This window comes from Meleagris gallopavo, chromosome 5 (assembly GCF_000146605.3).
Source record: "Meleagris gallopavo isolate NT-WF06-2002-E0010 breed Aviagen turkey brand Nicholas breeding stock chromosome 5, Turkey_5.1, whole genome shotgun sequence".
Classification (NCBI taxonomy): domain Eukaryota; kingdom Metazoa; phylum Chordata; class Aves; order Galliformes; family Phasianidae; genus Meleagris; species Meleagris gallopavo.
This window is the reverse complement of record NC_015015.2, coordinates 53,512,191-53,526,187: the sequence shown is the minus strand read 5'-3', so window position 1 is coordinate 53,526,187 and position 13,997 is coordinate 53,512,191. Positions and strand designations below refer to the sequence as shown.

General features: G+C 41.1%; 1 protein-coding gene across 2 annotated transcripts in view; it reads left to right on the top strand.

Annotated features, from left to right (window-relative positions):
• The window catches only part of MNAT1 (MNAT1 component of CDK activating kinase), a 115,690-nt gene that overhangs the window by 67,275 nt on the left and 34,418 nt on the right, over positions 1 to 13,997 (top strand). For both annotated transcript variants that reach the window (XM_003206785.4, XM_010712062.3), the window contains exon 7: positions 11,283 to 11,404. In XM_003206785.4, the coding sequence (XP_003206833.2) occupies positions 11,283 to 11,404 (122 nt within the window). The remainder of the gene's footprint in view (positions 1 to 11,282; positions 11,405 to 13,997) is intronic.

Sequence of the window (13,997 nt, the reverse complement as noted above, 5' to 3'; positions counted from 1 at the left end):
CAGTAATGTTGATTCAACTTAGCATCTGCGTCTAAGCCCCAAATAAGCATCTGATGAAATTTCCTCATAGCAAATAGCTTTGTTGGCTTGAAATGCTTTTGACTGAAGCCTGTGTGTAAATGCTCATAGGATTGGGGCATTATAGGGTGTTGCAAAATGTGCACTGATAGCATTTGTTAAGAACTGTGCAATTATTGTGCTGGATTATTTGCGTATCAGGGTATATGCATATATGACAGAAGAGGCTATAATTGAGACTTAGTTATTCTTTAGACTAAGCAGCGTGCACGTCCACTATAAACAAGTACATTGTAGGTTATAATAAAAAGCAAACTGTAACATCTGATAGAAGCAAATGTAGGTACATTCTGTGATGTGTTATCATAACGGAACTGCTGGTTTGCTGTGAGTTAGCTGGCTGTATGACTTAAAGAGTATACTGGATGCTTGCCTTTTGGTATGTGTTTAAATCTAAGATATGGAAGATTAAACAAAGTCTGAATTTCCTTGTCTGGATAGCAGCAAGCAGTTGCTGTGACTCCCAGCTTCTGCTAACGCCCCAGGGCAGGCTGCCATAGCCACTTGTGCAGCTGAGTCTGGGATTAGACAGCTTCCTAAGGTGAGCTGTTTTCCTCGCAGATCTCTCACATGCTGCAGGTACCAATGCTCTGTTCTAGCAACGGACGTTTCAGCAGCACAGTAGTGGCTACGAAAAGGAGATGGAGAGAAAAAACTTGATATAGTATTATAGTTTAACCAGGACCCTAGGTTAATGTGAAGCTAAAGGTGAAAACATGGCTTTCAGTTCATTATTGATTGAAAAAGGTGTATGCCCAGAGTTAGGGCAAAGCTAATTAAACTGGTGGTGATTTTTTTTTAATTTTTTTTTTAAAGCTATCTATTGTTGAAAATACCATTTTCATTACCTTTCTTGTCTGATCTCGGAGACTTAAATAAAAAAGCAAAATCCCACTCTGTATAAAGACAAATGTGCTGAGAGCTTCTTAAGCAACTTGCAGTGAAATTGGGGCAGGGTAGAGGAGGAGAATACCTTCTCCCTTCCCTCCCTCCCACCCTCCCAAGCTGCCTGCTCTTGGGAAAGGAAACACAACAAAATATCATTATTCACAGTACTCAAGGCTTTCTGATTTGCTCCCATTAACTTCACTGACACGGTATCAGTTACCCCATGCCGGTGAGGAAGGGTTAAGTATTTCGTGTAATGGAGTGGAACAGCAAAGCAGATGCACAGCAGCCCAGTGTTGCTGGGTGGATGGCTTCCAGGTAGATGGAGATTTGGGCTGATAGCACAGAAGGCAGTTCTTCGGAGCTGGCCAGAAAATCAGCTTGGCTGGTGAGTCCAGAATTGCATGTGCGTGTGCTTAGTCAGTCTCTTGTGTACCTGTGTGATTGTACTGCTGATTAAACTCAAAGGGCTCGGCAAATCCTGTTTGAGTGGGAAGCTTGAGTGCAAAAACTTGCCTAATTTACTTTATTTAAATCAATATAATCCTGCTTAAGGCGTTTTGGAAGGCACATCTGAGTGAATGGTGTTTTAAGTTAACACAGTGTCTTTCGTGTTCACAATAAAAGCTAGTTTCATTTGAAAAGGGTGTGCTTATGGTTACCTTATACAAACTTTTGCCATATTAAGTGTAGAAGGAGTCAATTCTCCTGCATGCACTCATTGTCTTTTGTGAAATTTGTACTTGGAAGATTTAATATCTTCAAGTTTGCTTTATGATCGGCAATTCTTTGAACTCACAAACAAGAAAGTGTGGATGACTTCAAATGGATATTTGAAGTCTGATTCTCGGGAATGCATATGTTGATTTTTGACCTTACAACATGAAGTTTGATCTCTGTCTTAAAACAGAGTATTCTAGAGGAAGCGTAAATAGAAGCTGAACTTTTTAAAGATATCTTTAAAATATATTCTGTCTCTTAAAGACGGGAACTTTATTCCAGTTTCAAACCACAAAGGTCCTGATTCAGCAGTTGATCTTTAATCAGCAAAACTCACTTCTGTCCTGTTATCTTCCTTTGGGAGACATGGATCTGTAGTGCATTTGACATGAATGTAACATTTTTGGTGGCTGTGAAGCTCCATAGAATAGAGAAGGGCTAAGAATGGAAGCTGGCTGAGGTGATTTAGAGTTTTATATAAGCACGTAAAGCTGCAAGTTGTCTTGTTGTGTTTGGTTTTGAAACGCTCCTATTAACTACTTTGACATCTCGCTTTTATTCTCAAACATCTGCTTTAGATTGTTTGCCATAAAAGTGTAAGAATTAATCTTGCCCACATTCTTGTTATTGCTACCAGAAACCAAACTATTTTTATTACTTCTTATGTAGGGATTCGGACTTAGTAGTTCAGAGTTAAGGAGAAAAGGAGCTTGAATTTTTTTTTCTCTCCTACAGGTAAAGTTAAATTATAATTTTTAAATGCACAGAGATGTTAGACATGGCTTTTTAAACCGTGCAGTAAGCTCTGCTTTATTTGGCTCAATATTTTCAGTTTTAAGGGAATTCAAATGATCAGCTCATTTTGGTTTGTTTCTCAGAACAGCAGCTGCCCCGAAACAGAGTTGGACATTTGCATCACGTGTGGAGAGCTCAGTGCCTATTTTCCTGCATGGAAATAACATACAGGAAAGCTTTGACTTTCATATGTTTAGTCCTTTGATTAACAAATGCTTTAATATTTGTTCTTGGAGCTTCCCTTTTTTGGAGTACAGCTAGTTTGTGGTGTTTCCCCAAGAAGAAAGAAGGAACCACGGCATACGATTGCAGTGAAAGCCCTCATCTTTGGTGTGCTGCATCTGAGTGATTTGCCTCTGAATTTCAGGGCATCCTGCTGGTGTGGGTTCATCCAGTACTTATTTCAGAGCTTATCACTCTTCTTACAATGGAAGTGTTGTTTTTAAGGCAGAACTGTCTTGTTACGAGCCTGTAGCAGGAAATACCCATGCAACCTCTGTAACTCGCTGGAAATGTGATGTTTGTACTGCAATTGCTTTCACAGCAATCTCCTCTTTCAGAATTTGTGGCAACACTTGTTTTTTTATTTTTTATTTTTTTTTATTTGTAACGCAAGTGTTTTAGCTAAGGGACTCACAAAGGAGCCAGTGAATGAGATAAAACAGATGAGGCATCTCCTAATGTTTTTAAACAGATAAATAGGCTTTTTCTAGGGCTAAGTGAAATAAGCGTGTGACTATGTTGCTGTTCTGCTGCCTGCTTCTCTTTCCTCTGAGTGAGCCTGTAGATTTTTCACAGCAGGAACCGTTCCTTTTTGCTTGTTCTAGGGATGCTTTAGATGTTTCTGGTTGTTGTGCTTCAAGGAGCCACAAAAGCTGCAGCCCCTGGAACCACATGCAGGGCTGTTTCAGTATCTGAGTACACAGTGGGACTCTTCGTGCAGCGCTCCTAGGAACAGCCAGAGCTTGAAAATGGAGCTGCTGGTCCTGGGAAGTTCTGGGGATCCTGTGCAAAGTTTTGCTAAGATTCAGGTGCCAGAGGAAGTATAAACCACTTGGAAAGCTGTTACTTCTCTGTAATTGAGGTTTTTCCTATTCTTTTCTTGCTTCCCATCTGCCTTTATTGTCCTTTCATATTTCATTCCTTTCTTTGTTCCCATTGCTATAAAAACTTGCATGCTTACTTTTGCCAGAGTTATCAACTTCCAGCAGTCCCTCCTTAAAATCTAGCTATTCAAGGAATCTCACTTTATTTCTTTATCAGTCAGACACAAGCCATTCTGGTTGTGGTTCTGCATCTTTATCAACCTTTATCTGTGGCTAGGCTGTATGCTCAGTGAAATAGGGAATATGTCTCAGATTTTCACACATGGAATTTCTCATCTTCTCTAGACTGAGGTCAGCTTTCTGTTCAGTTGTGTTATTCTAAGCAGTGTTTCTTTAAAAATCATCCTTCAAACCCTGCATTCCTTAAGAATGAAATTGTGTAGCTGGGGATATTTGTGGTTGAGGAAACTGCTGCAGAGGATCCCAGGAAGGAGCAGGCGATGGGTACAGTGATATATGGCTGCTCATGATCTGCTGTCATGTTCACCAATAAAGCAGCTATGTTTTGCAAGTTCCATTGTTCTCCAGGAATTCACAGAGTTACAGTGCTAAATTATTTTCTTGCATAATTGAGGCATCGTATCAGCGTAACACTCAACTTCACTGCAACCCACCAGGAACAGCAGCAGGTTCAGCTGCGCTCAGGCTCAAGCAATTGTTGCTGGCTGGTGAGTGATGTGTAGCTATTGCTGTGCTCTGATCCCCATTGTGTGCCTGTTCTTCTCTGAAATTTACGTGTCGCGATGCACAAAGTGGCATTTGTCAAACTGATTTCTATTTCACATCCCTTGAAAAATTAGTCCCCTTAATGTGAGTATTTAAAGCCGTATTATATTAAGGCCTATAATCCTGTAATTAGACTGGCTACTGCAGAACTTACGCTCAGTTGAGAGCCAAATCAAAATGATTGAGGCTCCAGAAGTCTGATGGTAGAAATGTAACAAAAGTTTGCTTCATTCTGCTTAATGCTGCAATACTGACATAGCACACTGGGAAACAGCAGAGCAAACTGCACAGAACGCTGACGCCAAGTCACCCTCCGCGAAGCTTGCCTCTGGGCTATGGAAAGAAGATGCTGGGGTGCCATGATAAGCATGATGTGTTGCACTAAATGAAGCTGAGATCAGGTTGGGAACAACGCTGAGCAAGATTGAGAAATGAGCCATGAAAACCAGGGTGCTGACCGGTGGGCTCACAAGTTGCGTGAAAATGTCACTGTGTTTTAATCCTCTCTTTCCAGAAACGGTGCTGTCTTGTGTGCAGTGCTGTCCTTTGAGCGCTGAGAGACTTTGAGGAAAGCTTGCCAGAGCTGTGGAGTTGCTGCTGAAAAGGAGTGCATGACTCGGTCCCACAAACATCCAGCCTATCCCCTGGGTCATGGCTGTGCTTGACAGCTTGCTGTGAGATGCTGGTGGCACACAGTGTCATCCACGGATGGAAAAAAGGGCAGAAGACTTTTCTGTAAAGAGTAGCCACTAAGCCCTGATGCTGGCACTGAACCAGAATTATATTTCAGCTTATGCAATGGACGTAGACTTTCTTCCAAGAGATTAGAGAAATGTGGCTTTTTGGCAGGAGCTTAAAGATAAGTCTGGTCAAGTAATTATTTATGCAGAAAGTTATAAGGGAAAGCTTGGAGGGAAGTATAGCTGAGCACATGCAACTGTGTGGTTAATTTCCCAGATACAGGTTTTCATGTAACTGACCACAATGTGACCCTCTTTGGTAGCAGCTTCTTCTGTGCTGATGATCTCTTGCTGTGTTCTTGCCATTCGTAAAGAAAGCACAGCTTTTAAATCCATTTTGGCATTCAAAATTAAATTACTGCGGGGAGGAAAAAAAAAGTCTACATCTAGTCATATTGGTAAGAGGCATCTGAAATCATTGGCCCCCAAGGGAAGGGGGGTGTGGGTCCTTTATCTTTGTCCTGCCACGCATGGTCACATTCTTCATTTTGAGATTAGTAGCAAAAATTGAATGGATTTTGATGCTTTCTGTGTCAGATCATTTGTTTTCTTTCTGCTTAGCTACTGGGGTATCCCCTTAGTACTTCTCACAGTTGTGTAAAGAAACTGAATTTATTGTTGGTTTTCAAAAGCAGAAGAAAGAACAGTTGGTTTCAGATATTTGAGTGCTTGGAAAAACCTCACTGGTAAAGGAATTCTAGGCTAGGGAATGGAATTATGCATTTTAGTTTGACATTTTTCTTGTTTATTTAAAAAAGCTGTGGAAGACAGGGAGGGTAAAGGTTAAAATAATATTAACTGAGCCCTCCAAATCTATCAGTTTCATTCTCCTTTTCCTGAGTATTACTGTAGTCAAACAAGGTAGTTAATCAGAATCAGAAAGCCACATTAGCATTGCTGACATGGATTTGTCAATAAAGTGGGGAGGGTGGAAACTGAAAAACCAGCTCTTGGCTCTGACTGCACTGCTTGGGATATTTGCATTAATGTTGTTCTGAAGGAAATTCTATTAACGTGAAAATACGTACAGAAAAGCAGGACCTGTCGTAAGTTTAAAAGCGAAGTAGTTTTCTAAGATTGCTCATACTGAAAAACTGCAGGAATTTGAAGTATTGTTTTACCATTCCTTGCAAGCATTTGGATAACGACTGGCTCGAGTGCAGTGCAGCAAGAGGAGTTTGAGCTGAGTTCTGCAGCGCTGCGTGCGGTCGAGCTGCAGCAGTCGTGTCCTGGCACCCCGTGCTGTGCAGCTCCATCCCCACTTGCCGTGAGATCCGCGTGTGCAATCCAGTGGGCAGAGTCGCACCCAAACCCAGCACTGCTGTGAGTTGAGCCAGTGAGACTCAGCACATAAATACTGCTGTCTCTGTTATCTGCGTGCGTGGTGCGTTCTGTCAGTGTGCTGATAGCAGCCCTGGGGACGTTCCTAAGCAGAGGGAAATGTAAAAAGCAGAAAGGCTAGCCACACCATCTCATCCAGCCACCTCTAGTACAGAAGCATGCGTTGCCCAGACAAGTTTTAATGACCCCGATCTCTGGCTTCTGTCTCTTGCCTGGGGATGTTTTTGTGGCATAACTGTTTCTTCTCTTTCCCCTACTAGTGCGTTCTTGGTGTTGTCATTCTGCTTTCTCCTCCTCTTTGGCACTTCAGATTTCTGAGAAGGCTGCTGCTTGTTTTTCCTTTTGCTGCAGAGGGAGGGAGGTGCAGGAAGGCAGTGTAGTTCTGGCACCAGGGAAAGTGAGAGACAAGAGGATGAGAAGAAGTGGGAATGCTGCACCTTGAGCTGCAATTTCTGGACTTGTGCTAAAAGAACCTCTTTCTGCAAGCAGGCAAATGCTGACACACCTGGCAAACTCCCTGTACAAACTCTAATGCTCTGCTAGACTGAAGTAGGCTGTGATGTTTCCTAGAAGAGCGTTGTTTGGTTTTGCTGTTTTTGTTTGAGATAAACTTCTTGCCACTCCAAGGGCAGCTCTTTGCATCCATGTATATAATCTGTGAATCGGTGTTTGTTTTGTTTTTCTTAATGCCATATTGCACCAGAGTCTGAAACAAACAAAAAAAAAAAGGACTCCCATTTTAAAAAATTACTATTTAAAATTAGAGCTCTCGAACAAGGCATCTCAAAGAGCAAAAACAAAATCAATCCTTTTTATTTGTAGCACAAAAAGATTATTTGATACACCCCTCACAATTCAGTCCTCTATTTGTTCAGTCTAAAACCTTACAGTACATGAAGTCAGTTGCTCACAAATCCATTTCTGTGCAATCTTCTACATAAGGTTATATGGATAAGGAGATGGCTTAGTTCTAATGAGCAGTGTTTGGTGGTGGTCGTTGTTTTTTTTTTTCGAGGTTCCATCCATTCCAAGATGTAATAGGCAGCTATAGTGCCTAGAATAATCGCAGAGAAAGACTTCTATGCCATGAAGATAGAGGGTGGGAGGGAGAAGAGGCAGGAAAATCTGTTGTCTGTGTTCTTGGAAGCCTTCTCTGTCTCCATTTGGATGCTGTCAGTTTCCTTTACACAAACATTACAGCATCCAAAGGGAATTAGAAATACTTACCCATGACCACAACGTCAGTCTTAGGTTTGTCAGGAGAAAGTAATGCAAAAGCAAAATCTTGAGCATAGTGCCTCTACTTTGGTTTTAGCATGCTAATAAATATCTGCTGATGCTGGAAAGAGGTAGGTCTGGCTGTCTAGGTGGAATACAGGAAATTTATAAATCTTACCTCATAGATATGAGGTGGTTTGTGGATCTGTAAAAGTGCTGTCTAAGTCCTAAGTAATAGTTTCTGTGTCTTGTGATGTCTGAAGTTACACGACTGTAAAGCAGTCATTTGTGCAATGGCATGGGACAGAGACATAAAAAGGGGATGCTGCTGGTCAGAAGGATTTTAGCTGCCTGAATTATCATACTGAACCTTTTAACTTCAGCAACATTTATTGTAAATGCATCTTAGCCCAACATCAGTACAAAGATAAAAGGTGATGTTTTTTATTGGTAAACTTTTACTGACTTCCGTAGCAGCCCCTCTGCTCAGATGTGTGCAGTGCTCAGTGCTGGGACCCTCACGTAATTGTGTGAGGCTGCACAAGCAGGAAGCAGCCTGCCCTGAGCTGCTGTACGTCCAAAATACCTACAGAGCTCATGTGCTTGTGGGCTTTGGCTAAGATTCAGCTGGGAAATATGTCTTGTGACTCTTGTCCTTCCCTCAAGCCCGCTCCCAAGTCAAGGAAGATGAAAATTTAGTTTGTAAGAAAAAACCTATACCTGAAGGCCAAGCAGCTATAGGGCAGTTGCAACAGGCAGTTGTGTATTTTTCCCGTTGCTAAGTGGAATTTAATCCATGTTGCCAAAGCCCATCAGCTAAAGTTGTGATTTTTGGGAAAGGAAAACAAATGAGCTGTGTCACACAGCTGCACGATCTCCTTGGGGTAAATGTGCTGGCCAGGTCCAAGAAGGCGCAGTCACTTTGCCATGCCAAAGCACACGATGCTTCCTAACATTCACACCTTGGCCTGGGATGGGAATGAGGAAATCCAAGGAGAGTAAGAGCGCTTTGAGACTGTGCTTGATAAACCAGAAATGAGCTGCCTGTGTTTAATGGTGAAAGTAATTGCCTATTGGAGCAACTCACTGACGGGATGTCTGAAATCTGTAAGTCTGGATTGGATGCTGTTCAAAAGGAGTTTTGCCTAAACTGCCAGTTGCAGTCCTTGGACACCATAGAGGAACATGCTGGCAGCCCAAGGATGGATGGTGTTTGTATGCAGCCCCGCTCTCTGGGACAGCTTGGTGTGTTGTTTTTGCAGTACGTATCTCATTGAAGGATCCTGTCGTGGCTCTGTGTCTTTCCCCTAATGCTTAGACCAGTGCCTGCCATGCAGTTGGTATGCTGACCAATCAGCCTCTCAGTGTCCAGATGCAGCTCACCTGTGCTTAACAGCTGACCACTGTGAGAGCAAATAGCCATCGTGATCCCTTGCAACCTCTGGCACATTGGGAATCCCACAGAGGAAGACGGATGAAATATTTTCATCCTGTCCTACCAGGATTTCCCAGACACAGATGGACATCTGCAGCAATATGAATGGTGAGGAAAGGGACTTGTGATGAGCCCAGTCTGTTTGTCAGGAGCCTTCCTGTGCCTTTTGGCCAATGTCAGCAGGAGTTGCTCTCATTAAAAAAGTATTAGGAATGCACCAATGGCAACTCTGCGAGCAGCTGTTCTGGTGATGCCCTCCAGAGATGTGGCTCCTGCAATCTGAGCTGCTCCCTTTTTCCACACACAAATAATTTCCAGAAATATTTATCAAGGTTTTGATCTTTGCCTGAAACTGAATTTTCTTTTCTCTGGCTGGAACAAAATTCCTCAGGATTTGGAAAGAGTGAGACTTTTCACTCACCAGATGAGGGTGTACACATGTAAAATGTTGATATTTCCCATTCACTTTGGTTGGAGGTACAATGATTGTTAAATCTTGAAATCTGAATGTCTCATTCAAACATTGGTTTCTTACAATGGATGTTATCTGCCCACATCAGCATAGTTAAAGAGTATACTATTTTCATGAATTTGAATGGATTGGAAATTGACAACTTCTAGCAGTGTAAAAAGAGACCCTGCATTTGTATCTACAAAAAAAAAAAACAAAAAAAAACACCATGTAAGAATATTGAAGCTAAATTTTTAACCTTTCTTTCCTGCTTTTTAAAACATGTGGTTGCCTGGTTCTAATGCTGTGGCAATATCTTGTGGCACAGAAATGAACGTGCTGTGACTGTGAATGTTGGAGTGACTCATGGCTGACTTGAGAACTTTCTCCACAACTTTTTGTTTCCAACACTGGCACACCACTACCAGGAGCTCCTCCTGCCTTGTTGAGCAGTACAGAAAGGCCACAGCTATTGTTTCCATCACAAACAGAAAGCCTACTCAATGGAAATCTTGAGCTGTAGAGTTCAGCCTGGATCCATGATAGGACATCTCAGGAAGGTCATTGCCCCCAACCACAAATCTAATTAGCAGCTTTCCCTTTCTACTGCCTTTTTTTTCCTGCTTAGTTAATTTTAACCCAGTGTCCCACATGAGGAATCTTTGGTTCCCAGTTGAGGGAGTAGATGCATCTGGAGGAACCCCAGGGAACTGAAGAAGCTCGGTAAGGGATCACCAGTGGGAGCCTGGGTTAAACATGGCATTACACCACAGAAAGTTTCCGATCTCCCATTGCAGCCAAAATGTCTACACGAACAATACTGCTACTTTCCTAAATTCCTGCATTTTGCAGATGTGAAGGTCAGTTTCTGTAGGGGAAGCTGGGCTATTTTGGGGGAGTTCACAGTGCTGTCTTTTTGCTGCCGCTGCTAATTTTTGTGAGCACCATAGAATACAGTAGAAAATTGAAACTGTGTGAAAGATCAACAAATCAGTGTAGAATGTCACGCAGCAACATCTGTTAACTTTGGCTCTATCTCATATCCTCCTGACCCCTCCTTTGCAGCCACAAGTCTCCTGTTTTGTGAGAGCTTGGAGTGATAGGGACTTGGAGAGCAGGGGAAGGAAAGTCTAGCAGATTCTCAGTGGTCTGAAGGGTTTGCAAAAGTACCATGTGGAATTAAAATTTTATGCTTGTGTGTTTCTGTATTTTTAGTTATGAAACAAATGGGAATTTGCTGAATGAATTAATTGTATTGTACCATAAACGTCTTATCTGGAGAGCCATTATATATTGTAGCTTACAAAGTCTGCAGAGAAAAATGAAAGAGGCTTCCCTTTCTCTAATTAAGGCTTTCAGGAACTCATTGATTGCAGAATCTAATAGGCTTGCTCAGAGACATTTGTTTGATATTACTTCTGATAAATGAAATTTTTTTACCTACTGGTAATTTTACTAGTGACATTGGAGGCAGCTGCTCTCTCTAACAGTAAGTTTGCCTGCAATAAAACTTTATCCTTTCCTTCCCATCTTGTCCAAATAGCTACAAATAGTGAAACGTGAGTTCCAAACTGTAGATCACAATAAAAATTCTAAATCTTGAAGAAATGAGTGATGTGGTAGACAGTGTGTCTTTACTGGGGATGGTCTTTGTCCAGACCAGCTTGATGCTGTATGCTTGTTCTTGCAATGCATTTAATAAGTGTAAACAAGACTTTGACCTGCCTTATAGACATTTATGTATCTCTGTCTTTTTTTTTTTTTCTTCTTTTTTTTTTAATCAGGGTCAGCAGATTTCGTTAGCTCCTATTCAAAAGCTGGAGGAAACTTTGTATGAGTATCAGCCTCTGCAAGTGGAGACATATGGACCAGCAGTTCCAGATCTTGAAAGTTTGGGAAGACTGGGGTAAGTAACGCTGCAGATTTTCACAGCATTAAAGCTGAGATGGTTATTATCTTTACTTTCCCAGCATGTAGGTGTTTTTACATACATATATTTGTATGTATGTATGTAAAGGGTCTTAATGAAATATTAGACTTCCTGCCCAACCAACCAACATTTTGTTTGGGTGGATAAGCTAAAATTTTTGGTCTTCAAGCCTTTATAGATCTATTGAGAGCTAGACTGGATTGCATTAGTGTTTTTAAGGTTGTCCTTGGCAGTCGCAGTGAAGTAGCTGTTCATTTTCAGTTGCACGGTATTAAAAAAGAAATAAATAAAATTCTGGGGCTTAATTTACCCAGCTGTAAGCCAGTAAAAATATTAAAGTTGGGCCTTTTGCCATGGAAAAGGGGTAGATTTACTTGTCGACTGCTGTCTGCAGTTGAACTGCGTTTGTGAGAAATGAAGCACAGAGCTTAACTATGTCAAAAAGTATAAAACAGGGCTGGTCCAGCAGCTTGGCGCACTGTGGTGTGCAGCCATGTTTGGAAGTGAGTTTAGGAGCATGCTGTGTCTCGGTAATGGAGGCTGGGAAGGCCAAAAGTGATGTATCTGCTCTCCGAAGAAGTGTTTGTAGCTGAAATGCCACCTGAAAATGTGTCACTGTCTGGATAGGGAGTATCCCCAAACTGGTTGTTTTGACTTCCAAGTCACAAGCACTTAGAGCTGCTGGAAAATGATGCGGCAGAGTGAATGTGAGATCAGCAAGGCAAGAAAGCATTTAAAAAATAAAAATTAGTTATTTACCTTAATGCTTATGGGAAAACTGAAGCCAGAAAGGACTGAATAAAGCTGAGACACTTCAGTATGCAGATTCAGAGAGCACTGAAATCCAAACAGGAATTCCGACTAGTTCAGTGGCACAGACAGAATTTCATCTCACCCAGAAAATGATAAAGGTAGATTGACTTTTTAAAACAAATATGCAAAGTAATGATGATGTAGAAAATCCAAGGCTGTCTGGAATTGAGGTTGTCTCCATTTTTATTGTTTCTATCCTTATGGTGCCTGTACTTTTTATTATCTGTTCCCAAGCTTCCGAGACCAAATATTAATTAGCAGTTTAAACTTGGGCAGAGCCAGATTCAACCTTCACCACCTGTTTGGATGGAGCACAGCTGTGAGGGACCTCCAGGGTGATGGGAGCCTTGGGGCCCTCTCAGCCCTAAGCCTTATCACAACTGGAAATGTTGAGGGAGGAAAAAAAACTTACTTGTACCATGAGGGTTCCCAGGCTCCATCTCTTGTGTTCGTGCCCTGTCAGGTGAGTGCTGGCATCCAGGTCCAGCAGGAACACTGCTGTCCACATCTATCCCATCTAAATGTCTAACCCTATACCTTCAGGTGTCTGAAATACCTTAAACCATGCAAGGCTTTTCATTTATGTATTTTTATTTCTGTGTTTATATGAATTCATGTGCATTTCCTGTTGATGGTGAATGCTTAACCAGTGTGCTTTGATCCCAGGTTTTTGTTGTTTTTTTTTTTCTTCAGGCAGCTGTTTGCAGCTGCCTCAGTGAGGCAGAATTGCTGGGCATGATGTTAATCCATTCCTGCTAAAGATTGCTAGTTTCCTCTTAATTTGGACTCATATAAAGTCAGGTTCAGTTTAAAAGTATTTACAGTTTTTATTCCTTCATCTTTGGCCCATTTCCATCATCTTTCTGTGAGAAAGAAAGCAGTTTTCCATAGTCCTCCCAAATTTGTGAGTATTTGCTCAGTTTGTGCTGTTGTTATTCATAAAGTTTAGCAACATTTGTTCCTGTTAACAGTTTTGCAGATTAAAGTTTGGCCATTTATTGCTGCTAAATAGTTCCCTCAAATGTGCAGGCTGTTATCATCTGAGTTTCTGTAGCTAGACTTATTGCAAAGATGCTGCCAATCCGGAGGCTTTGAGTTCACTTCTGTTAACATAATTAATGGCTTTGTTTTAATTTATCTTCAGAACACCCAACAGAATGAGTGTTTTAAATATTCCCATCTTAACCTTTTACATTCTGCAAGACTTACTTCAGTTGTCAGAAAATGCTGCTTTTTCTTTCTTAGTAAGCTGCTATAATGAAGGAGACAGCTGGCACGGAGATTTCTAGCAAAACTGGAAAAAGGGTGAATCCTTAAGAGATCATTCAGAACATTTGCTAGGGACCTTTTCTAACTAAAAAAAAAATATAGTGTTTTAAGTTGACTCATATTATTTGCTCTTTAGACTAACAAAAAATCCAATAATCCCCACCAACTTTGTACAGTCCAATATCCTTGATTCTGCATCATCCCTCTGCTCTTCTGTTTGTACTTTACTTGTTTTGCAAATAACAAAATTATGTTCCAAATGCCTTTTAGAAATCTGTTTGTAGTTTCTCTTAAGACTGTAAATTTCTATAATTTTATTTACTGTAGGAAAGCATTAACATCCATATGATGCATATTTTTTTGCTGTTTTATTGGTGGCTTGACAATAATGAAGAAACTGATTTTTTTTTTTTTCTTCTTTTCCCATACAAAGGATTGGTAGTAAGTATAGGATTTTGCATCTTGTCTGCCTTCCACATCTTTTTTT